Source organism: Octopus bimaculoides, chromosome 8, assembly GCF_046866305.1.
Source record: "Octopus bimaculoides isolate indiv1 chromosome 8, ASM4686630v1, whole genome shotgun sequence".
Lineage (NCBI taxonomy): Eukaryota > Metazoa > Mollusca > Cephalopoda > Octopoda > Octopodidae > Octopus > Octopus bimaculoides.
Genome location: NC_142935.1, coordinates 76,983,066 through 77,007,700, shown reverse-complemented (window position 1 = coordinate 77,007,700; position 24,635 = coordinate 76,983,066). Strand labels below are relative to the sequence as shown.

Here is a 24,635-nt window from a genome sequence, read left to right as displayed (position 1 = left end):
TTACAGGGACCACACAAGCCAAGCAGAATGCTACGACTGATGGTTCCGTTTGCATAAAGTACATAGTACTAAATCCTTAAGAGAAGAAATTGAAATTAATCATTACTCATTTTGCCCCACTTTAGACATAAGTATTTGGAATTTGAAAATTACCAAATTAACTTGGAATCCAACAAAGAAAAGAATTTTGATTGTTAAATGCCAAAAAAATTATTCAGATGTTTTATTAGCAACCTCAATTACAATCGGGTCAAAATTGAGGAAAAATTTGTGTCCTATATACTAATATTCTGAAGGCATTCCTACACGTTTGCCCCCACTCAATGAAATATTTTAGAAATATTCTTCAAACAGTGGAAACCTTTTCTCAAACTTTTAAATTCAACGAACAATTTTGCTGAGCAATTTTTACTTCCAAGGATGATGCAACAGTACAAAATATTGATGCAATACTTGCAATATAATTTTTCCAAATAACGAGAAATCAGAAATTACTCATTTTGCCCCGTTTACCAATTTAGCATCACCCACCTCCACGGGTTTGTTCTCCATCTCCGCTTGACAACTGCTGTTGGTGTGTTTGGCGGTTCGGCAAAAGAGTATGTACTTGGCTTTAAAAAAGTACTAAGGAAGATTCGTTCGACTTCAAGGTTGTGCTCCCACCATGGCCGCAGCATAATGACTGAAACAATAAGAGATAAAAGATAGTTATTACTTTTTCTTTTTTTGTTTCTCTGTAATATTTTCTTTCGTCTCTCCTCCACCAAAAGTATCAGACGCCCAAATCCTTGGATACACACATCTACCACACTCTCCATATTCCTCTTGCGTTCTCTTTAGCCACACACTCCCGCCGCCACCCCTTTACTTCCACGTTTTCCTCACTCTCAATACGATTACACTTACACACTACCCCCACTTGCAAACCTCAAAATACATCAACCCACAAAAATACCATATACACACACCTCTGTACATCGATATATTCTTGTGTCCATCCCTATACATCGATACACGCACATGCCACTCCTCCCCCCTTCTTTACTCCTTCCGTAGAACCACATTACCACCTGGTCCCTAATCTTGTCACTAGTTTATTTCTTCCAGTCACTTTTTCTTTTTCACTCTATTATTTTTCTTCTGATTGTTTTAAATATGTATATTGCTGTACAAATGAATACGAAACTGTGAGCCACTAGCTAATCCCTAATGCTGTGTGTGGAACAAACCATTTAATTACTTCTTTGCCAACTATATTTCATTGGACAAATTATTTTACTTCGTTATAAACACTTGGCAAATTTTTGCTGACGTTAGATATTTCTGTATAAACGTCATATTAATATAAATGAATTTCAGAAACTGCCCAATCTAAATTCAGTTTATTCACACCTTATGGAATGATATCAAGTAAGTATTCTTAATATATCTAACACAAACACATCAACGACATTTTCAGTATTTAAAATTGTTTTTATAATTGAATTATCACAATATTTAATATTTAATGATCTTTAAGTGATAAGGCTGCTATCATTATATATATATAAAAAAATATATCAGGAAATTATAATTCAGTGTCGAACTTGTTGATCATTTGCGGGTGAGACAACACAATGTTTATTGAACTAATAGTGTTGATAATTGAGGACATTCCAGTCTTAGGAATACAAAAAGGTGACTGAGCATTTTGCTCTGTTTTGGACATAGGTTTCTCCCTCGTTGTTTATACGTTTCTTGCCAATAGATTTAGAAATTTATTATATATTTCCATACAGTTTTACATATTTACACACGTCTATGGTTGTCGACGATACCATTATGATTTAACGTTCGCCTTATCTATACACAGGAGTACACACACACACACACAAATATTTTTGTGTGTTTAGATATTCCTTCTTTTTTTTTTTTTTTTTTTTTTTGGAAGAATTTTTAGTCTAACGAATCGAACTCAGTGTTTTTTTGGTTTTTTTAAAGCCTGGTAACTTATTCTATTCTTTTATTTTGCCGAACCGCTAGATTACGGGGACGTAAACACCGGTTGTCAAACGGGGTGGGGCAAACAAATACAGAGTCACGCACTCATCTGTGTGTGCGTGTGTGTGTGTATATATATATATATATATATATATATATATACATACACACACACACACACACACGACGGGCTTCTTTCAGTTTCCATCTACAAAATTGGTCGGCATGAGACTAAAATAGAAGGCCTTCGCCGGCTTTCTTTCGTTACTACCAGCATTTACGTCAATTAAGCACGTGGTATTGTTATGGTATTGTTCGTTAATTTCCGTAAAATTTTATTTATTAATTTTTTTTTTACTAGTCTTTGGAAGGTAACCATTTACTTTGAAGTAAGAGCAGAAATTGAAAGAGACGAGAAAGTTAAAATGCGACATTTGCTTTGAAATGAGAACAGGAAGTTGAAAGAGGGAAGAAAGTGAAAATGTATATACTTGTATATGAAATAGATGTGTGTGAGACACAGACAGAGAGAGGTGTGTGTTGTATGTATTTTTTTGCATGTGTAAATGGCACTCATTCGCTCTCTCTCACGCACACATCTTTCCTATACACGTACATCTTTTTTATGTATGTATGCGTGCATGTGTGAGAGATAGTGAGCGAGTGAGTGCCACTTACACCTACATGCAAAAAAAAATACATACATGACAACACACATCTCTTTCTCACGCGCGCATACTCATGTCCATTTCATATACATGTACATACATGTTCACTTTCTCATCTCTTTCATTTTCTGCTCTTCAAAGCAAATGGTCACCTAAAGATAGGTAAAGAAATAAAAATTTTGTACAGAAATTAATGAACAATACCATAACAAGGCCACATGCTTAATTGATATAAATGCTGGTAGTAACGAAAGAATGCCCACTCACCGAAAGTGCCACACAGTTCGACAGTCCCATGTAGTCAAAAATGCAGACAGTTTTTTTAATGATAGAAAATGGTGTGTCAAAACAATGGGAGAAACCATTGATAAATGACAGCAGTCAAGCAAATATATATATATATATATCATCATCATCATCGTCGTCGTTTAACGTCTGCTTTCCATGCTAGCATGGGTTGGACGATTTGACTGAGGACTGGTGAAACCAGATGGCTACACCAGGCTCCAATCTGATTTGGCAGAGTTTCTACAGCTGTATGCCCTTCCTAACGCCAACCACTCAGAGAGTGTAGAGGGTGCTTTTATGTGCCACCGGCATGAAGGCCAGTCAGGCGGTACTGGCAATGGCCACGCTCAAAATGGTGTATTTTATATGCCACCCGCACAAGAGCCAGTCCAGGGGCATTGGCAACGATCTCGCTCGAAAGTCCTTAGACATGCCGCGGGCACAAGTGCCAGGTATATATATATATATATAATGTATTACTTGAAGCTAGACGTATTACTTGAAGCTTTTGTGGAGGACAATTGGAGGTTCCTACAGGACAACCTGTTGAGGGCTACTGACCAGATTTGTGGCTGGTACAAAGTCCCCTTTTGACGTAAGGTCATATAGTGGTGGAACAATGTAGTTGACTGGGTCATTAGGGAAAAGAAACGGGCATGGAAGGACTGGAAGTATGGTGGTAGTAGGGAACTATCAGATTGCCAGAAGGGAAGCTAGGAGACAGGTTTACATAGCCAGAAGGGAAGCAGATAAGAGAGAAATTGCCAATGTTCTGCTTTGTGATGACCTGATACTTGAAGTGTTTCAACTTGCAAGACAGTGTGTGAGAGAAAATTGTGATGTCATAGGAGAGAAATGTGTCTGCATGGATGATGGCTCACTTGCATTTAATGAGGCTGCAAAGAGAGAAACTTGGAGATGCCACTATGACAGGTTTCTAAATGAAGAGAATGAATGGTAGAAAGAGAGTCTGCTAAATGTCCGACCCAACAGAGGGACCAACTATTCGAATTGAAGTACCTTGGTAGATAAAGCAATGAATGATATGAAGACAGGGAAAGCCCCTGGCCCATCAGGAATCACTGCTGAGATGCTTAAAATATCTGGCGCGGTGTCAGCTATAGTCTAGTTACCCGTACAGTCAACCAGGTGATGCATGAAGGAGTGATACCCAATGACGTGTAGCAGCACTATAGTCAACTGCTACAAAGTTAAAGGTGACTGAATTATTACAGAGGTATCAAATTGTTGGATCAGGTGATGAAAGTTACAGAGAGGATCATAGCCCAACTAATTAGAGAGAGAGTTAGTTTAGACGTGATGCAGTTTGGGTTCATGCCAGGGAGAAGCACCACTGATTCTATATTTCTGGTAAGACAGCTGCAGGAGAAATACCTAGCCAAAGATAAACCTTTGTACTTGGCTTTCGTTGATATGGAGAAAGCCTTTGATAGAGTCCCCCGATCCCTTATCTGGTGGTCAATGTGGAAACTAGGGATAGATGAGTGGTTGTTGAGAGCTGCACAAGCCCTGTATAGGGTTGCTATCAGTAAGGTGAAGGTTGGCAACGGGTATAGTGAAGAATTCCGGGTAGAAGTAGGGGTTCACCAAAGATCAGTCCTCAGCCCCCTCTTCTTTATCATAGTCCTCCAGGCAATAACAGAGGAACTTAAGACAGGATGCCCCTGGGAGCTCCTCTATGCTGATGACTTTGCTCTAATAGCTGAGTCACTATGAGAACTAGGGAAGTTTCAGGTGTAAAAGCAAGGTCTAGAATCGAAAGGCCTTAGAGTCAATCTAGCAAGACCCAAAGTCTTAGTAAGTAGAAAGGCAGACAAATCACAAATCCCTTCTGGTAGATGGCCCTGCTCAATCTGTAGAAAAGGCATAGGTAGAAACTCCATAAGATCTACCCCTTGTATGCTATGGACACATAAGAGGTGCCGCAATATCAAAGGAAGATTATTTGGGAAGATAGTTTTTGTGTGTGGCAGATGCACAGGGGCAATAAACACCGAAGGTGTACAGAAAACAAATTCCATCACTTGCTAGGGGGAAAAGACTAGAAATAGTTGATAGTTGCATTACCTAGGTGACCAAGTCAGTAACAGGGTTGCGAGTGTAGCTGCTTTAATAAGAATAACCTGGGCAAAGTTCAGAGAGCTCCTACTTCTGCTGGTAACAAAGGGCCTCTCACTCAGAGTGAAAGGTAGATTGTATGATGCCTGAGTGCAAACAGCCATGTTAGACGGCAGTGAAACATGGGCTGTGACTGCTGAGGACATGCATAGTCTTGAAAGAAATGAAGCTAGTATGTTCCGCTGGATGTGTAATGTCAGTGTGCATACATGACAGTGTAAACGCTCTGAAAGAAAAGTTGGACATAAGCATCAGATATGATGTACAAGAGAGATGACTGTGCTGGTATGGTCATGTATTGCATATAGATGAGAACAGCTGTGGGAAGAAGTGTTGTACCCTAACAGTGGAGGGAACCTGTAGATGTGGTAGACCCAGGAAAACATGGAATAAGGTGGTGAAGCACGACCTTTGAACGTTGGGCCTCACAGATGCAATGGCAAGCGACTGGGATCTTTGGAGATACGCCATGCTTGAAAAGACCCAGCAAGCCAAGTGAGATCATAGCCATGGCCAATGCTATTGTCACATAACTGGCCCATTTAAAAGTACTCTTCAATCATCGGGCAATATGCTGTGCTTGAGAAGACCTGTTGAGCCAAGTGAAATCATCATGGCCAGTGCTGCCTGACTGGCATGTAAAAAGCACCCACTACACTCTTGGAGTGGTTGGCGTTAGGAATAGCATCCAGCTGTACAAACCTTGCCAGGTCAGATTGGAGCCTAGTGCAGCCTCCTGACTTGCCAGTCCTCAGTCAAACACTCCAACCCATGCCAGCATGGAAAGTAGACATTAAACAATGATGATGATGATGATGATGATATATATATATATATATATATATATATATATATATATACACACACACACACACACACACACACACACACACACACACACACACACACATATACATGCAGGAGTTGTCTAAGAGACCATAAGTGGGGGAAATGATGCACTCATATATCTGTCAGTAGAGTGGGCATATTATCCGAAATGTAGTGTTAAATATCCATCACAGCTGGTTTTACCAATCAGTTTCACGTAAAGAATAAAATGGAGTGTTAGGTAACAAACCAATTATATAACTTTATGCTCATCAGAGTTAGCCAATATGGAAGGGAATATGATGCCATATTCCCTTCCATATCAGCTAACGCTGATGAGCGTAAGGTTGTATAATTGGTTTGTTACTGTTGTATAGTGAAACTGTACACCCCTTCTGATAAAAAGTGGTAGTATCCAGCCATTATAAATAGACCAGTAGCCGGTCAACAGAGTCAAAAGGTCAAGAGTACGTGTAGACTGTTGATAGTTATGTCTGTGCTGATATTGTAATTATACTGTGATACTGAGTGGATGTTATAGATACCCTATTCCGCACCGGCAAGATTTGTCTTCTACCTTGCATGGATGCACTGTTTTTTTGCAAGGTTGACCTCGTCTGGGTGTATCATCAAATTCCTCTCAGCCTGGATGATATGGATCCTTCGAATTTCTTTCCATGCCTTTTGGGTTTTGGAATGCTGCTAGCACATTCCAGAGTTTTATAGACGAAGTTATTTGTGGTCTGGACTTCGTCTGTGCGTATATTGATGACCTGCTCATCGCCAGTTCTACTAAGGAGGAACATACTCAGCATCTAATGCTGCTTTTCCAGCTTCTTAATGACTATCAAGCAAAAATTAACCCTGCCAAGCCTGTATTTGGTTCTTTGTCTTTAGAATTTTTGGGTCACATCATTGCAACATTCAACCCCTTCAGAATCTTCCTGCTCCCACTTCTCTTAAGCAGCTTCGCCATTTCATTGGATTGGTAAATTTTTACCGATGTTTTATCCCACACTGCACAGAAAAATTGATTCCCCTCACTTATCTTTTGAAAGATCACAAGGAAAAGAATGAGGTTATCTTCCTTTCACTGCCACTTACCGAGAATTTTCAAACTGTCAAAAGTGAGCTTGCTAAAATATTGTTATTAGTACACCCCAAATCTGATGCAAAGCTTTTGCTTGTTGTTGATGCATCTGATTCAGCTGTTGGTGCTGTCTTACAACAATCTCCTCAAGGAAATCTGCAACCTTTGGCATTCTATTCTCGCCAGCCGAGACACGCTATAGCACTTTTGGCAGAGAACTGTTAGTGATTTACCTAGCTGTCAAACACTTTTGTCATTTTCTCGAGGGAAGAGATTTCACTATCTTCACAGATCATAAACCGCTTACTTTTGCCTTACATTCAAAGTCAGATAAATACTCACCTAGAGAGACACAGCATCTGGATTTTATCTTGCAATTTGCTAGCGATATTCAGCATATCTCCAGTTCTTGCAATGTAGTTGCTGATGCATTATCATATCTACCAGTCTGTTCATTGTCGTTCACTTCTTCGATTGACTTGATCACATTAGATGCTGACTAACCTCCTTCATTGGACACTTCATCTGCTGAGTTTGCACATTGTAAATTCAAATACCTGCCTTTGTCGATTGCTGACCGATATATATTATGTGATGTTTCTACAGGTTTACCTTGTCCTTTTGTTCCTGAATCACATTGTTTGATTGTTTTTAGCTTTTTCCACACCTTGTTGCATCCGGGCATAGTGGCTTCAGTAAAGTTTATTATGGCCCATTTTTTCTGGCCGAATATGCGACAATATTCGGCCAGAACTGTGTAGTCATGTTCTTGTCTGCAATGCCAGCACTCTAAAGTACAGAGACATGTTCGTGCACTTCTTGGTACCTTTGAAAATCTGGACGCTCATTTCCAACACATCCATATTGACTTGGTTGGTCCTGGCCAGTTAGTCATGGATTCATTTATATACTTACATGTATTGACCACTTTTCATGTTGGCTGAAGCCATCTCTTGTCAATATCAGCACATAATCAGTGGTGTAAACCCTAATATGAAGTTGGATTTCCCGTTTTGGTGTTCAATTACAGATTACTACTGATTGCGAGAGGCAATTTGAATCCCAGCTTTTCCATTGACTTCCAAGCATCTTAGGAGTTTGCCATATCCGGATGACTAGTTATCATTCAGCCTTGAATGGCATGATGGAACAGTTCCACCATCAATTAAAGGTGTCGTTACATGCCTATCTGGATCCTCATCGATGGAGTGAATACCTACCTGTTGTTCTTTCGGGTTGCCACTCATCAGTGAAAGAGGACCTAGGATACTCTCCAGCTGAACTTCTCTATGGTTCACCATTATCCCTACCAGGCCAGATGTTGGCACCTGTGGACTTATCTACTCAAGATACTTCATCTTATGTACATAGACTACAAACTTTACAGATCTTCCACTGATGTCTTCTCAACATCAGACTGTTCCAGCAGACATCACTACTTGGACTCGTGTTCCTTAGGGATGACTGTGTGAGAGGTCCTCTCACACAACCATATAAAGGACCCTATCGTGACTTCACAAGATCCAAAAACTCTTCACCATAGACATTCACGGTAGAAAAGAAACAGTGTCTATAGATAAGGTGAAGCATGCTTTTTCTGAGGCCCTCGCTCCAGAGCTAAACATTCCCCTCCAATACACAAACTACAAGCACCGCACCCATGCAATCACCACCTCCAAAAGCACATGCACCTTTCCCTTCATCAACACATGTCACGATGACTCGTAGTGATCGTCGTGTACACTGGCCAAAAAAAGACTATGCCAGACTGTTTATATTTAAACTTCCTTTTAATGCATCACCTTTTGAACTGTTTTTTTTGTTTCACTTCACGTGTATTCATTTTGTTATTTGAGATTGTTATGTTTTTTATGTTCTGCTTTACCTCAGTCGCATACATTTTCTGCTTTGTTGTAAATATTTGTAACGTAGCTTGTCTTTCTTTCTGGTCCCCCATCTCAGAGCACTGACGTTTTTGACTGGTTGTCGAAAGGGGGAGTATCTGTGGCAGACTCTATCTGAGAGACAGGTAAATAAATGAGAGTTGTGTTCCTTCCTTCACTACAGAATATTCTGGGATATGTTGCAACTTCTGGTAGGATTGCCAACAGATGGCATTACCACCGGTCAACTATAAAAAGCGATGTACGATGCAATTCTCTCTTTGCCTGGCTCCCTCTGGCACTTTCTGTCTTGTGCTTGGCTTTTCGCCTGTCTCCTGGCCACTCGACTTGTGTAGTCACACACAGCTAGACTGATGTATCTCATTTACACCTAAGAACTTTATAGTGGCAACCACTAGATAGAACACACCCAACTAAAACGGTTATATCAGATTTTAATGTAAAAAGAAAAGGAAAAAAATTGTTGGGTGCGCACATAGACATACTGATACACATCGCAATTTTTTCATAATTCAACTTACTTTTTGTAGATATATGTGCGATGTCTATCTGTCTGCATGCATGTATCTGCATCCTCGCATAATTATATGGCGTCCAGGAAAAAGTCACCATTTTTACATGATCTTACTTTACTTAAGAAATTGAATAAAAAACTTTTTTCTATATGTGTAAAAATTGTGTATCAGTCACGTATTATCAGTTAATAACTGATTTAATATATTTTTTGTTTTATTATTTCAATTGTTTATAGTAATGAAATAAAATGTGACTTTGCTTTGAGACTCTTTTTCCGGCTACTGAATTAATGCTAAATTTTTATTGTTTTTTCTAGTGACCAATGAAGATTCGTTTTGAATGAAATATAAGCCCAAGAAGTGTTTAGTCGTAGTGTAACATGACTGAGTACACCTGTGATTGATTAAAGCTCTTTTAGTTGTGACTATCCTATATATTTATATCCAGAACTATGTTAACGCATGTATCCTTCCTTTTTTTTATGACGATGGATTTTTGGTGGGGAGGAATTGCTTGCTATTTTTAGCAGGTCACACAACTATATAGAGGCTTCTTTGTTGGTATGTGATTCTTATTTTGCTGTGTCATGTATTTGGATTTAGCATGGGTTGGATGTGTAGATGTTTTAAATTTTGCGAGGAACCTTTTACCCATGATACTGGTGTCTTTAACCCATTAGTGCCCAAATTTTTTTTCTTTATTAGCAAAAATCCTTTTTTAATACAACATTGATACTAAATATATATAAAAAATATTATTACAATATTCTAAGAAGAAAATACATTTTTAGTTTGGTCCTTTTTTAGGACCATGGGAATATGGGGTACTTTTGTTAAAAAAACAGGATTTTTTAAATAGAATACTTGATTTCAAAAAGGAAAATAAAAATAAAAATGCACTTTTATTTATTTATTAATTCAAATGAAATGCATATTACTTGAAAAAAAAAGAATAAAAAGTAATTTTTTTTCTGAACAATCTAAATATAGATTGCTTCAAATGCCATTTGTTGAAATATTCACCCATATGAAGACTAACATCATGTTTTACACATTGTTTTGAAACCCTTTTTAGCAAAAGGCATATTTTCTTTGTTTCCCTCCCTCTATCAAGAATATGTCCAGTAGTAGAAAATCTAATTTCTGGTATTACTTTTGAAGAAAATACTTTTGGCCGTCCTGAATTTTTGGGATCAGAATCTGAGGCTAACTCCAAATAAGCTTGTGTAACTGACCTCTTGAAATTTAGTAATATCAAAGTATTTCCATTTGCAAAACAATATACAATCCAGGAATTAACCATTATAGTATCAAGGAAATTTGTGAATAGACTAAAGTACCACTTCTTAGATGTAACAGAGATGTGATACCTTTGGATAAGCCATACATTTGTTATACTTGGATATGAGAAATGGCTGAGGAACAAATATTTCCTTTCTATGACTGGTTGACCATCTTTTAGCATTACCAACAGGGGTGGCAGACTAATGAGTGTTTGCAATTGTGAAAACATTGTTGTCATGCCATTTAAAAAAAAAAGAGTTCTTCCTTTTCTTCAAATTTGTAGTCATATGACCCATGATTTTCCTTTTTCAGAGTTCTGTCATCCTTCAGGGGACATTTGGATGTTCTATTTGAATGTACTGTACCTGTGATTCTGATTCCTAAGGGTTTCTTTTGTACAAATAAGGCTATAACTTGAGAAGAAGTTATCAACATAAATTTCATGATCATTGGGGGTCTCTAGGTGATTGGTCATTGATAAAACCACTCTTGAACCTAGACTGTCATCATTCTTGGTATTGGAAGTAAGATTTTTTTGCTTTCCTTGATATAAATCCATTTGAAAACAATAGCCACTAGTGGCACAACAAAGCACCCACTGCTTGAAACCAAATCTTAATGGCTTACCTCTTATAAATTGTTTTAGAGAGCATTTTTCATATTATTTTACTATCTGTTCATCTATAGACAGTCTCTTAGAGAATATTCCAAACTGCTTGAACTTCTGAATCAGAGCATCAGCTAGCAGTCTAATTTTGAATTCTTTATCATCTTTGTAGTTTTCTGCATTTTCATTGTGAACAAAATGAAGAAACCTTTCGATGCTTAGAAATTTGTTTCTTGGTATTATTTTTTTTTTTTGAATAATTGAAGTTTCAAGGTTTTCAGACACACTCCAATAATGTTGTTCACTTGGTAGTCTGTGGTATCCTGGAAAAAGTAGGATTCCAATGAAATTTCTCAGACAACTTGTTGACAGACTAAAATCATGTACATTTTTCTGTGTGGATTAAGTGCCAGATTCTCTGCAAATTTCATTTAGTAAATCTTCCTCAAGGAAAGGTTAAAAAGTCTCAACTGGTCTCTTACCAAGTACTTTATCTTTCATTGATTTCATTCTTTCATCTGCTCCATCAGTAGTTGGTGATGCAAATATTGAAAATTTAGGCAGTCTTTTTCCAAGAGAAATCTGAGCTTTTCTTTCTTTTTCCTTTTGGTTGTGTTAGTTCTTCTTCATTATCATACCAATGAAGTTCAACCCTTCCTGGCACATCCTGCAAGGTAAATGTCAGATCTCTGTTCTCGTCATATAAAATCTCATCATCAAAGTCTTCTTCATCAGTTTGTTCATTTACTGGTGGAGGAATTTCAACAATATCAAAGTTTTCATCACTAGGAGACTTGTTTTCTTCCGCATAATTTATTGCATCATGAACTGAACAGAATGACTTGACTGAATGGTAGAAAGCCATGGAAGAGTATTTGAAAATAAAACTAAAATAAGAATAACAAATAAAAAATATATATTTTTCACAGCTGTTTATACATAGTAAATGTTCTCAGCATGAAAAATTTACCCCTGCAAACCATTTTCTCTTTTATGCAACATCCATAGAAAACGGAAAAAATGGAGGTCTAGTGACCATGGTCCTTATATTAGGACCAAACTTTTAGAGCAAAATTACTTTCAAAGATTTTCTTGACTTTATAGGACAGTTAGGACAATTATTTATACTATATACAAATATGGATTGGACATAAGTACTACTTACCGAAAAATTTTTGATCGAATAACAAATGAAACTGAGTGTATCCTTTCCCTCATGATTTTCACACTGTACATCAGACAGTAGGTGTAATATTTGAAAGACACTCCAGTCTTGATGATTAACTAAAGATATCTCAGAAAAATACAGGTGTTGCAGAAGTATGATGGATTATCCTTCTAGTCCTAAAAAAAAAGACCAGGTTAAGGTAAGGGAAAAATTATCAACAATACCACTAACTCTATGAGTTTAGGTAATTTGTAATCATGCATAGTAATAATCTCAGATGAGCATTAATATATGGGAATAACATACTGTAATGTACATGTTTAAGGTACATATGTATGTAGAGCAACTTGGTGTTCTATCAACGTCCTGATAAATATTTTGTGTCTTTAAGCAGACAGGGTAAATAAGCCAAGAACTTCTCTCATCATTCTTGACTTTTCATTTGGCTTTTATTATTTTGATTGGTTACTTGGACACCAAAACAAAAACAAAAAAACAGTCTAATAGGTGTAAAAAAAATGTGTGGAAAACGAATATGAAAACAAAAATTTACGTGGAGGTGGGGAGAGGACTTTTGGAAAATTCACACAATCCAATTTTTCCCTCATAACCTTCAGGAAAATGGATATATATTGCTGAAATTTTATAGAAATACCGTTCAAATGGCATAGATTTTGATTGTAAAAAAAAATTATCAAAATTTCTGGGGGAAAATGTTTTCCAAAGGGGTGGGAAGAGGATTTCAGAAAATTCACACGATCCGATTTTTTCCCTCAATATGAAGTATAAAATGGATATCTTCTGATGAAATTTTACTGAAACGTCTTTCAAATGGCATAGATCGTGATTATAAGGAAATTTGTTTGGGGGAAAATATATACATATGATGGCCGTCCACTCGTGACCAAGGAAGACCTTTGCTGACCTTTAGGAACATTGTTTGTTCTAGGAATAACTTATATTTCGCATTTGCAGCTCTGGTTAATGAGCTCTGCTCTTGACAGGCATGCAAGACTGCAAGCATTGCAAACCAAGCTTTCCCCCATTCACTACTCTAGCAGTGCACTTTCGAGCAGCATGCTTAAATTCTTCATGAAGAATACATGCTCTTTCAAAGGTGTCGACCCCCTCCTTAACCTGCTTCCTCCATCTGTGGCAATGACAGGCATTGCTCTCCCAGTCGGTCTTCTGCATATCACAAGCCTTTAATGAGGACTTGACACAGTCCTTAAATCACAGCTTTGGTTTCTGCCAGGGTCTCTTTCCACTGACAAATTCCCCATATAGCATCTGTTTAGGGTTCCTGCTATCCTTCATTCTAATAAGGTGTCCAGTTCAATGCAACTGGTGCTTGTGCACCATTGCCTCAATACTCAAGATATCAGTTTTCCTCAAGACCTGTGTGCCTGGAGTTTTTAAGGTCCAGCTAACATTCAGAATGTGTCTGATATTTCTGATGAAAGCGTTCAAGGACCTTTACATGACGTTTGTAAAGGGTCCATGTCTCACATGAGTAAAGAAACGATGTCAGTACACATGCATGGTACACAGCAATTTTTGTTTGCCTTGTGATGCTATGCTGGGATCAGACACAACACTCAAGAGACCAAAAGGAATCAGTTGCTCTCTGCAGCCTAAAAGATGTATTTCATCATCCAGAGAGTGATAATGGCTGAGTGTGCTACCCAGGTAGACAAACTTGTCTACCACTTTCAGTATTGTTCCTTCAACCAAGATAGCTGGTTCCACATATGGATTTCCTGGTGCATTCTGAAACATTACAACAGTCTCGTTCAGGCTAATGTTGAGTCTAAATGATTTGCAAGAAGCAGAAATATGATCCACAAGTATTTGCATGTCATCCACTGTATTAGGAACTATAAGTCACAGACATCTGCATATAGGAGGTCACAAATAAGAGACTAGAAAACTTTTGAATTGGCAACAAATCGGCGCAGATTAAAGAGGCGGCTAGAAGATCAATTACCAGACATACATGCCCAAAAAAGCTAACCTTAGCAAAAGCATGAGTAAAAGCAGCAGCAAAGTACAAAGAAATGAGAGTTAGGGCAAGAATGTCACCCTGCTTGACACCATTCTCTACAGGAATGGGTCCCACCATGCCACCATCAACATTGACCCAAGCCTCATCCCCATCATGAAATGATTTAATTATCGATACAAAGTGACCCGGACATCCAAGTTTGCCAAGTATTTTCTATAGCAAGGCCCTATGCACAGTATCAGAGGTTAAGTCAATGAATACTTGGACAAGATCCATATTTTGCTCATAGCACTTCTCCGGCATCTATTTTGTTGTGAAAATCATATCCATTGTCCCTCTACCAGACTGGAAACCACATTGAGATTCAGATAGGACATCATTTATTAGACACCCATTCAGGCGGGTAAGAAGAATACTTGCCCAGATCTTGCCAACAGCTGATACTAGAGCAATACTTCTGTACTTACCACACATTATTCTGGCTCCTTTTCCTCTATAGAGAGGAATAATTGCATCCTTCCAGTCCTTAGGCATTGCACCATCCCTCTAGACTACACTATGTTCATGAAGGGACTGTAATCACCACCAAATCGCAAGACCTCAGCACAAATTCTATCCCTTCCAGGTGCTCTACCAAGATTCAGTTTACTTTTGCTGTCATTACCTCATCTATTGAGGGCATGGAATTTAAGGAGCCAATGGTAGGTCTTTGTTGCATAGTATCACTCACTGTTTCATCCACAACTGACTCATGGTTTAGGAGTTCTGAGGAGTGTTCAGTCCAGCAACCTGTGATTTCTGTTGATTTAGTAATTAGAGTAGAAGACTCCTTTGAAAGCAAAGGAACTGATACAGAGCTCTTAGACCCATAAACTTGCTTCATAAGATGGTAAAACTTCTTGCTGTCATTTGCATCAGCAGCAGCCTGAACATCATAAGCAAGGTCCTCCCACCAAGTGTTCACCATCTTCCCGAGAGTCGCTGCAGAAATGATTTTAAGCTGCTATAGTGGGCAAGTGTTAGATTTCGCTGCACAGCTGAAAGTCTTCTGTGCAGCAATACATTGTGGGCATGGCACTTCACAACCAACAGTCGCTGAACTTTAGCATCATTTTCATCAGATCAATCTCTGTATCTGACAGTAACATATTCCAGTGTTTCAGTCGTACATTGAAGAACCTTGTCTCAAAAATCTTCCCATACTGTAGTATTTTCAATGCTGGACAAGCGAGTCTGAAGCGCTTTCCTCAACACAGCATCATATATCTTGTGGACATTCAGACATCAAGGAATGCCAACTGGCCCTCTTCTCTCTTTCACTCTAATCATCATCCGGAACATTGCTCACACCAGACTGTGGTCTATCCAGCATTCCAATCCACGAAAGGACTTGACATTACAAATGTCATAGATGTCATGCTTGCAGATGATGACATAATCCAGAAAATGCCAAACTTTAGACCTTGGATGCATCCATGTTGTGTGGTGCTTGTGATGTAAAAGTCCATGTTCGTTGCAAAGCTCCAGCAGCATGAGACCATTGCTTTTCATTTTCCCTACACCAAAACATCCTAGAGAATTCCATTGTTTGCCAGTCTGTCCCAACCTTGGCATTGAAATCCCCCAGTAGAATAACTTTCTCAGAATTGGGGATTTTCCTAAGTATGGTTCTTGGCTGGGTATAAAAAATAGTTTCATCTTCATCACAACCAGTCAAAGTAGGTGCATAGGCATTTATTAGAGTAGCAAACGCCCACCTTTCAGGTGCAATCATAGTCATTAGATGTTCATTTATAGGGACAGGAAGCTCCTCCCACTTCTTAAGGATTTCAGATTGAACTGCAAAACCAACACTAGCCTTTCTGCACTTCTTCAGCCACCTCTTCCAAAAAAAGGTGTGTCCACTTCCTACTTCCTCAAGCTGACCATCACCTTTACGAGTCTCTGAAAGTGCAGCTATATCAATGTTATAGCAGTTCAGCTTGCGAGCAACAAGTGCAGTGCATCTTTGAGGCCTACAATCACTCTTGCTATCCAACAGAGTGCACACATTCCAACATGAAATGTTCAAGTTCCATCCAGAATTTGTAAAAAAAGTCTCTTTGTTTTTCGAGTGCAGGGTGGATATCCATCAGTCACACTAAACTGACCAGATAAAGAAAGACAGGCAATTTTTGGTTCACATTTTCTAGAACCTCCTAGGCCTCTGGGTGAGCAGTGCCCTCTCCAAATGGAACTGTTCAGACACCCATGTAGCAACTGAATCCTATTGCTGTCTTGGGCGACAAGGAGATGACTTTATATCTAGCATGGACCACCTACATCCAGGTCGCTGACTGCATGCTTCTAAGCCATCTGGTCTGCATGCTTTGCCACCATCCCATTGCCGCAGGACTTCCAAAAAAAAAAAATAAATAAATATATACTAAAAATAAAGATATATACTGAGAATAAAATAAATATATATAAGAAAAAAATGCAGCACATATCAAGCAGAGGTCAGCAATGCCTTTGCAGAGTTTTAGGTCCAATAAGGCTTGCATGACCCTCATAGACCCTCCCCACTCTATTGACATTATCCAGAGACCAGCCAGAGTGGGATGTCTGGTGCCAGTATACACATATATGTATGTATATATGCATATATTTATATATTATTCATATTATATATATATACACATGCAATTTTTTGTTTTCATATTCGTTTTCTACACATTTTTTTACTCCTATTAGACTGTTTCTTTCTTTTCTTTGTTTTGATGACCAGGTGCTAAACTAGATCCTATGAGTTATGAAGGAAAAAATCGGATCATGTGAATTTTCTGACAGTCTTCTCCCACCCCTTCGGAAAAGATTTTCCCTACAGATTTCTTTATGATCATAATCTATGCCATTTGAATGGTATTTTTTTATAGAATTTCATTAATAGATATCCATTTTTCGAAAGTCATCTCCCCACCTACCCTTTCATTTGTGCAAATTTTTGTTTTCATATTCATTTTCTACACATTTTTTTTACCCCTATTAGACTGGATATTTTTTTTTGTTTTGGTGACCGGAAGTTAAACTATATATTAACCTTTTGGTTATCAGCTTTGTTACACATTCTACTATAGACGGTAAACAACCCTGATATATTATGAATACACTTGCGCATAGATATGTACACACACACACACGCACACACATGCCTCACATTTTCTTAACCCAACCTCAGTCTTATGCCATTCTATCTTTTCTTACTTTACAGCTGTGCTAACAGTGAACCATTACAACTTGTTATAGAAGACTGTTTCCACCTGAAAGTCGGTTACCAGTTATTTATGGATTGTCTATGTTTTAGCCTGTGTAACATACATTAATCATATCTGCATTTATTAACATAAAAATAGAAGTGTTTTTGCCTACAGTACATGTGCCACTGGGAGAGGATCCAGTTAGTAACAAACATTTTAGTGGTAAGTAAACAGTACATTGTATATTTCCCTCGCATATAAACGTAGGACCATGGTATTCAAGGCAAGAAACTGAACCACAATATATCATAGTTGCAGACATTTCTCAATTTTTAAGAATTCTTCAAGAATTGATATGGAGGACATTAGTGAGTTGAACACTGCTAACATAACTGTTTGTAACAATGTAGACTCAATTACACAGACAATCAGTGGTGAGAAACCTTTAGCAAGTGGAACATTTAATGAAAAGACATCAGTAAATAGAAATATTTCTGATTATTGCTGTGCGATTTGTAAGAAAGCATTCTCTTCAGAACATGAAGTGTTCACTCACAAAGAAATACACAATAAGGAAAAGCCCTATCATTGTGAAGCTTGTGGCAAGTCTTTTGCATATAACAGCAATTTAATAAGTCATAAAAGAATGCATACTGGAGAAAAACCCTATCACTGTGAAATATGTGGGAAATATTTTGTATCTAACAGTAATTTAACAAGTCACAAAAGAATACATACTGGAGAAAAACCTTACTCCTGTGAAGTGTGTGGGAAATCTTTTGTTAATAATAGTGATTTGAACAGGCACAAAAAGATACACACTGGAGAAAAACCATGTCGCTGTGAAATATGTGGAAAATCATTTATCACAAACAGTAAGTTAACAGCACACATAAGAGTACACACTGGAGAAAAATTGTTTCACTGTGAAATATGTGGAAAATTTTTCACTCAAAATTCAAATCTTGTCATCCACAAGCGTAGGCACACAGGAGAAAAACCCTTCCATTGTGAAATATGTGGGAAATCATTTATCACTAATGGTCTCTTAAAAACACATAAACAAATACACAGTGGAAAAAACCCATTTCACTGTGGAATTTGTGGGAAATCTTTTGTTGATAATAATTATTTAACAAGTCACAAAAGAATACACTCTGGAGAAAAACCATTCCATTGTGATATATGTGGGAAATCCTTCTGTGTTAATTCTGGTCTTATTGTTCACAAGAGAATTCACACTGGAGAAAAACCCTATCACTGTGAAATATGTGGGAAATCTTTCATTGAGAATTCTAAGCTTACAATCCATATACGTAGACATACTGGGGAAAAACCTTTCCACTGTGAAATTTGTGAGGAATCTTTTGTCTCTAACTCTAAGCTTACAGTTCACCAACGTATACACACTGGGGAACAACCATATTGCTGTGAAATATGTGGGAAATCTTTTGTGAATAATAGTGATTTAAACAGACATAGAAGAATTCACAGTGGAGAAAAACCCTTCCACTGTGAAATCTGTGGGAAATCTTTCATTAATAATTCTCATCTTGTTATCCACAAACGTAGTCACACTGGAGAAAAACCTTATCAGTGTGAAATATGTGGTAAATCTTTTGTTGATAATAGTTACTTAACAAGTCACAAAAGGATACACACTGGAGAGAAACCCTTCAACTGTGAAATGTGTGGAAAATCTTTTGTCTCTAATAGTTATTTGACAAGTCACAAAAGAACACACACTGGAGAGAAACCATTCTACTGTGAAATGTGTGGAAAATCATTCATTACTAATGGACTCTTAAAAACACATAAAATGATCCACACTGGAGAGAAACCATTCCACTGTGATATATGTGGTAAATCTTTTATCACTAATGGTCATTTAGCAGCACACAAAAGAATCCACACTGGAGAGAAACCATTTCAGTGTGAAATATGTGGGAAATCCTTTGTTAATAATTCAAATCTTATTATCCACATACGTTGTCACACTGGAGAAAAACCATTTCGCTGTGAACTATGTGAGAAATCATTTATCTCTAACGATTATTTAAAAAGACACAAACAAAAACACATTGGAAGGAATCTTATTAACTGTGAAACTTAAGAAATCATTTTCTTGCAACTCTAAACTTGTTTTACTATGTTGTATAAGGCAACATCTATCTTGAAAAATGTCAGAATTTCTTTATTTTGGTGTTTAAGTTTTGTTATCCACAAGAAAACACTAACCCTTTTCATACCAACCTTCCTAACACCCCCCCCCCCCCAGTTCTCTAATACAAACTTCCTGATTTAAAGATATCTATATTAAAACCTATCTAAATTTCATGTTAATTTATGTTCCAAACACTAGCTTGATAATGACAGTCATTTTGCTAAATTCTTCATTATTTTCAAAATTAATTAAAACTAAGTTAGTGTATTTCAGCAGAAATACAGTAACAAAAAAATGAAAGTGTTTGTTGGATGTTATTTTCTGTTATTTACATGTGAGGAATCAATTTTTTAAATTTAATCTCTAGTGAAAACACTAAAATAAAATATTGTATAACATTGTCTCCATCCATAACTATAAACTTAAGGAATGTGGTTCCTATATCTTGAAACACTTGATGTCAGAACATTTTAGTAGCTTGGTTTTAGTGAAAGTGATCATATTGCTTCACTGATTCAATAGAATTCTGCAGATAGATGGGTGTTTTGATATTTTCAGTATTTGCTGGTTTATGGTAACCTCCATTTGTGGATGCTAGTTGCACAGCAACACAATTTTGTTTATTTGCTGCAGCTATTAAGTTCAACTCTATCAGCACTAATGCCAATTATTGTAAATAAATATTGCTAAAACTGCAATATGACAGGTAAATACTAGGTTTTAGAGAGAGAGACTATTATTTTTAAACCATATAAAAATAGCAATCCCTGATTATCCCTAGTTACAACAGTAAGTGAATTACAATGGTAGATGAGAGAAGAAGGTTTAATTTCTGTTGTAGTTTATGAGATGCTACAAGCAGCTGCTGTAGCCATTATATTGTACACAGTATCTGAAGAAGGGTCCATCTTTGTTGTAGTTTAGTGAGGACCAATAACCAGCTGATGTAGCCATTTTATTATCATACACATTATCTCTTGCTTGTAAATATTTTTGATGATCATAAACAACTTAGCTCATAGTATGAAATGTGACTGTGTCACAGCCTGTTTCTCAGGTAGCTTTGTGTACAAAACTAATTTTGATGACTGCAAGCATATGATTCATTATTTTAGCATTAGACGATTGCACTTTCAGCCACTAAACTGCATTTAAACTATGGTTGATACTGCATATCTTTGTATTCTGTCATTACTAGGTTAAACTTGTAATATGGCTCATATTATTGGGTATAGGAAGTGTATGCACAGCCTGGATGTCTTCTATTACATTTGTGAATCATCTGCAATAGTATAACAGTGGCAACTTGTTTGAGATTTTGTTAGAACATATATCATATTTTGGCATGAAATTATGTAATCAAAGCAAATCATGGCCTCCTCACTTCCAGGCTTGCACATAAATCTAAGACAATAGACTAAAAGAAAGAGAAAGAGCTTTAAGGTATCAATGGCCAGGAGAGATCCAACAAAACCATTTTGAAGATTGCTATTTTTGCAGAGTTGATATTTCTAGGCATAGCTGAAGGACCTAATCAAAGCTAGTTTACTCAGACTTGCTGTCAGCCATAAAACCTGACTCTGATGATGTACTTGAAATTTAATGAGTTTGATTACATCAGTAACACGAAGTGCTACACATCTAAGGCAGTTATTGAGTATGAAACTAGTACAGGGGCACCATAACCAGTTTGAATTAAAGTGGTTGAGGGCAAATTTAGATCTTTAAAATGCTCAGCATTTTTATTATGTCTTGGACTTAATCAAAATAAACTGCAGCCCTGGGAAGAGCAAATCTGTTGCAGTTGTTTAGTATAGAAGATGACATTACTGTCATGAGGTTAATGGTTTGTTAAATGTAATGGAATGTCGATATAAATCAGACAAATGGTGACTTATCACTGAAAACTCTGAAGGACAGTTTAACCCTTTAGCATACAGGTTATTCTGTCAAATGTAATGCTCATTTATTCATATTGTTTAGAAGTAATCTTGCATTATCTTGTAGTTTTGAGATTTTGATTAATGTGATCGCTTACTTTAAGAATGACCTTGTAGGGTAGGTGTGAGAGGCCAAATCTGGAAGGTTTTAACATAGAACATGTAGAATATTTGTGCTCAATTTGGCCAGTTTAAATGCTAAAGGAATGTGGGTTTTGGTGAGTAATGAAACAGTGATTTTGTAAGGTACATCTAAAAGAAAGTGATGTAACAACAAAAGTGGAAATGAAAACTTCAACTACTTTACATTTGGATGATTTGCAGATATTAGAAAGGGGCTTACATATAACTTACCCAATCAGAATTTTTGTTGTTTTTTTTTTTAATGGGACAGTCAGGTTGAATGATAAAATAATAGTCAGAAAGAAGAGATATTAGTGTTGGAAAACAACATGAACAGCTTCACCACCTAGTAAAACCAGAAAACACCATTTTCACAGCACTTTATATGAGACTAGATTTCAAAGTACAGAATATCTAGGCAGAAAATATTATGCTGTAAATCAAAAGACATTGAAGGCAAGTATATTTGAGGGGCCTAAGAACATTAAAGAAGAATGTGTTATTTATAAGTTTAACCTGTTGAGAAAAATACATGGGTAGCATTACCAGAAGTTGAGAGAAACTTTTTGTATTGGACAATGAGAAGTCTAAAAACTATGAATATCTGAAAAAAAATTACTTTTCACTTTTAGAAGCTTGGATATAATGTAAATATTAAAGTGTATCTCCTCCACTAGTTCCTTGCCAATTTAGAGGCTGTTAGTGAAGAGTAAGGAGAGTGTCTCCTCCAAGATAGCAGTGAAATAGAAATAACACCAACCCTAATCCTAATCATAACCATAACCCTAAACCTAACCCAAAAAACCCTAACCCTAACACCCTAGTGGAAATCATGCGGGTGTTAATCTGAAAAATTACCAAACCCTTTTTGTGGTCTGAAAAACGGGTTGGTGTGTGGTGGAAGCCTCGGAAATTTTACCTACTTATATTGTGTAATTCACTGACAAATTGTTACATACATCTTTGTTTCATTGTTGTTAAATAAATGGATTGTCAATAAACTTTTTCCTTCGGCGTGAAATATAAACAAAACTCTTTCGTTCCCAAAGTAGTATGTGTGTGTGTGAGAGAGAATGAGAGGGGGGAGAAAGACGAACGATTTAAAATAAATATATTTTAATTGTTGTGTGAGAAAGTATATATAATCTCATTATAAAATATAGTGTCTTTCAAAAACATCCTATATTTGAAACTATATCTCATGTTTAAGAAAAAAAAAAGCATTTTACGTTTTCATTTTTCATGAACGCTGACACTCTGTCTTCCTTATTCCCCTCTCCCACTTTTTCTTTCATTAGACGCTTTCTGTCTCCCTCTCCCACTTTTTCTTTACTGTTTTTTTTTGTTAGATGCTGGCAAACGATCTCTATCTCTCACACATACATCAACACAATTTGTCTCTTTCCATCACATGCATACGCACACTTTGACTTTGCCATGTTAGCAAAATTCAAAATTGGTAAAAGTTATGGTTGAAAATCGATTTTTACAGCTATACGCAGGTGCCTCTGAGAGAAAAAGTTGACGAAAATGCAGATAGGATCATGACGAATGTCTTCCTAAAATTGGAGTGACATGCGTGCTAATTTGTAGACGTGCATAAATTACATTCATACACACACACACACACACATCCTGCCTTTTATATATCCAAATATATAAACAGTTAATTTTAGCTATTTCTACAGAGATGGAAAGAAATGATGAACAACCTTAACTGTGAGTAAATACAAACCTAAAGGTATCTTAAAAGGGTTAGATTCATCAAAGAAACAGTTAAAATGACTATCCTATCTTTTATAACATACAGGTGTAGATATGAATTATTGTACCATATAAGCTACTAATGTGTGGAATACACAGACATGATAGTACTATTCTAAATATATTTCTGAAAAAAACCTGTTGGGAGTGCCCTCAGCAGGTTTTAGTCAGTGTCAAAACATAAGGACAACTTTTTTGAAAGAAGTATACTTTTTTTAAAGCAAGCCAGTGCCAATGTAGCAGATTCAAGAGGTATTGATTGGGATGGTACTTATTTCCACAAGTTTGTAGTAAACATGAGATTCAAAAATATCTAAGATACATAGTGATCAAGGATGTAGCAGACATGTCATTGGTCAAGCATGTAATAGACATGTCATTGATCTAGGATTTAACAGATATCTTGTTAATAAAAAGTGTACCAGACTTGTTATTGGTCAAGGATGTGGAAAACAAATCATTAATCAAGGAATGTAATGGACAAGCCATTAGTCAAGTATGTAGCAGACATGCTACTGGATAAGGATGTAACATTCCCTTGGCCAATTATATAGTAATGAATCCACTGGTTAAGGAAGTGACAGACATATCATTGGTCAAGCATGTAGCAAGACATCCACTGATCAAGGAACTGGCAGATGTCTTTGTTCTAAGCTGTACTTGACATTCTACTGGTCAAAGATGTAAGACATCACAATATCCAAGGATATAACATAAGCCAAATATGTAGCTGGTGTGCCATTGCTGAAGGATATGGTGCATAATTTTTGACAATATACAATATAAAATCCATAAGTGGAGGAAATCTACAATATTTGTTAGAATGATATATATGTATGGGTGTAGCAACTCATGATGGCCTGAACTTAAACTCTAAGTTTGTAGTTAATGACTTGAAGGAAGCTGGTGTAGCAGCAGCTAAATAGTTGAAC

General features: G+C 36.9%; 1 protein-coding gene and 1 non-coding gene across 2 annotated transcripts; both read left to right on the top strand.

Moving 5' to 3' along the window:
- The first annotated feature begins 1,097 nt into the window (after positions 1–1,097).
- On the top strand, positions 1,098–10,311 carry LOC106875632 (uncharacterized). Its single transcript, XR_001410146.3, has 2 exons — positions 1,098–1,410; positions 9,730–10,311. It is a non-coding gene; the product is annotated as an uncharacterized LOC106875632 (transcript).
- A 7,607-nt stretch (positions 10,312–17,918) lies between these two features.
- Positions 17,919–22,940, top strand: LOC149134456 (uncharacterized). Its single transcript, XM_089356679.1, has one exon. It carries the CDS (start codon positions 18,068–18,070, stop codon positions 19,823–19,825), a length of 1,758 nt encoding a protein of 585 aa, XP_089212805.1. The 5' UTR covers positions 17,919–18,067; the 3' UTR covers positions 19,826–22,940.
- The last annotated feature ends 1,695 nt before the right edge of the window (positions 22,941–24,635 follow it).

Excerpts from the sequence above, each read along its gene's own strand:
- LOC149134456 (XM_089356679.1), top strand. The coding sequence starts at position 18,068 with ATGGAGGACATTAGTGAGTTGAACACTGCTAACATAACTGTTTGTAAC.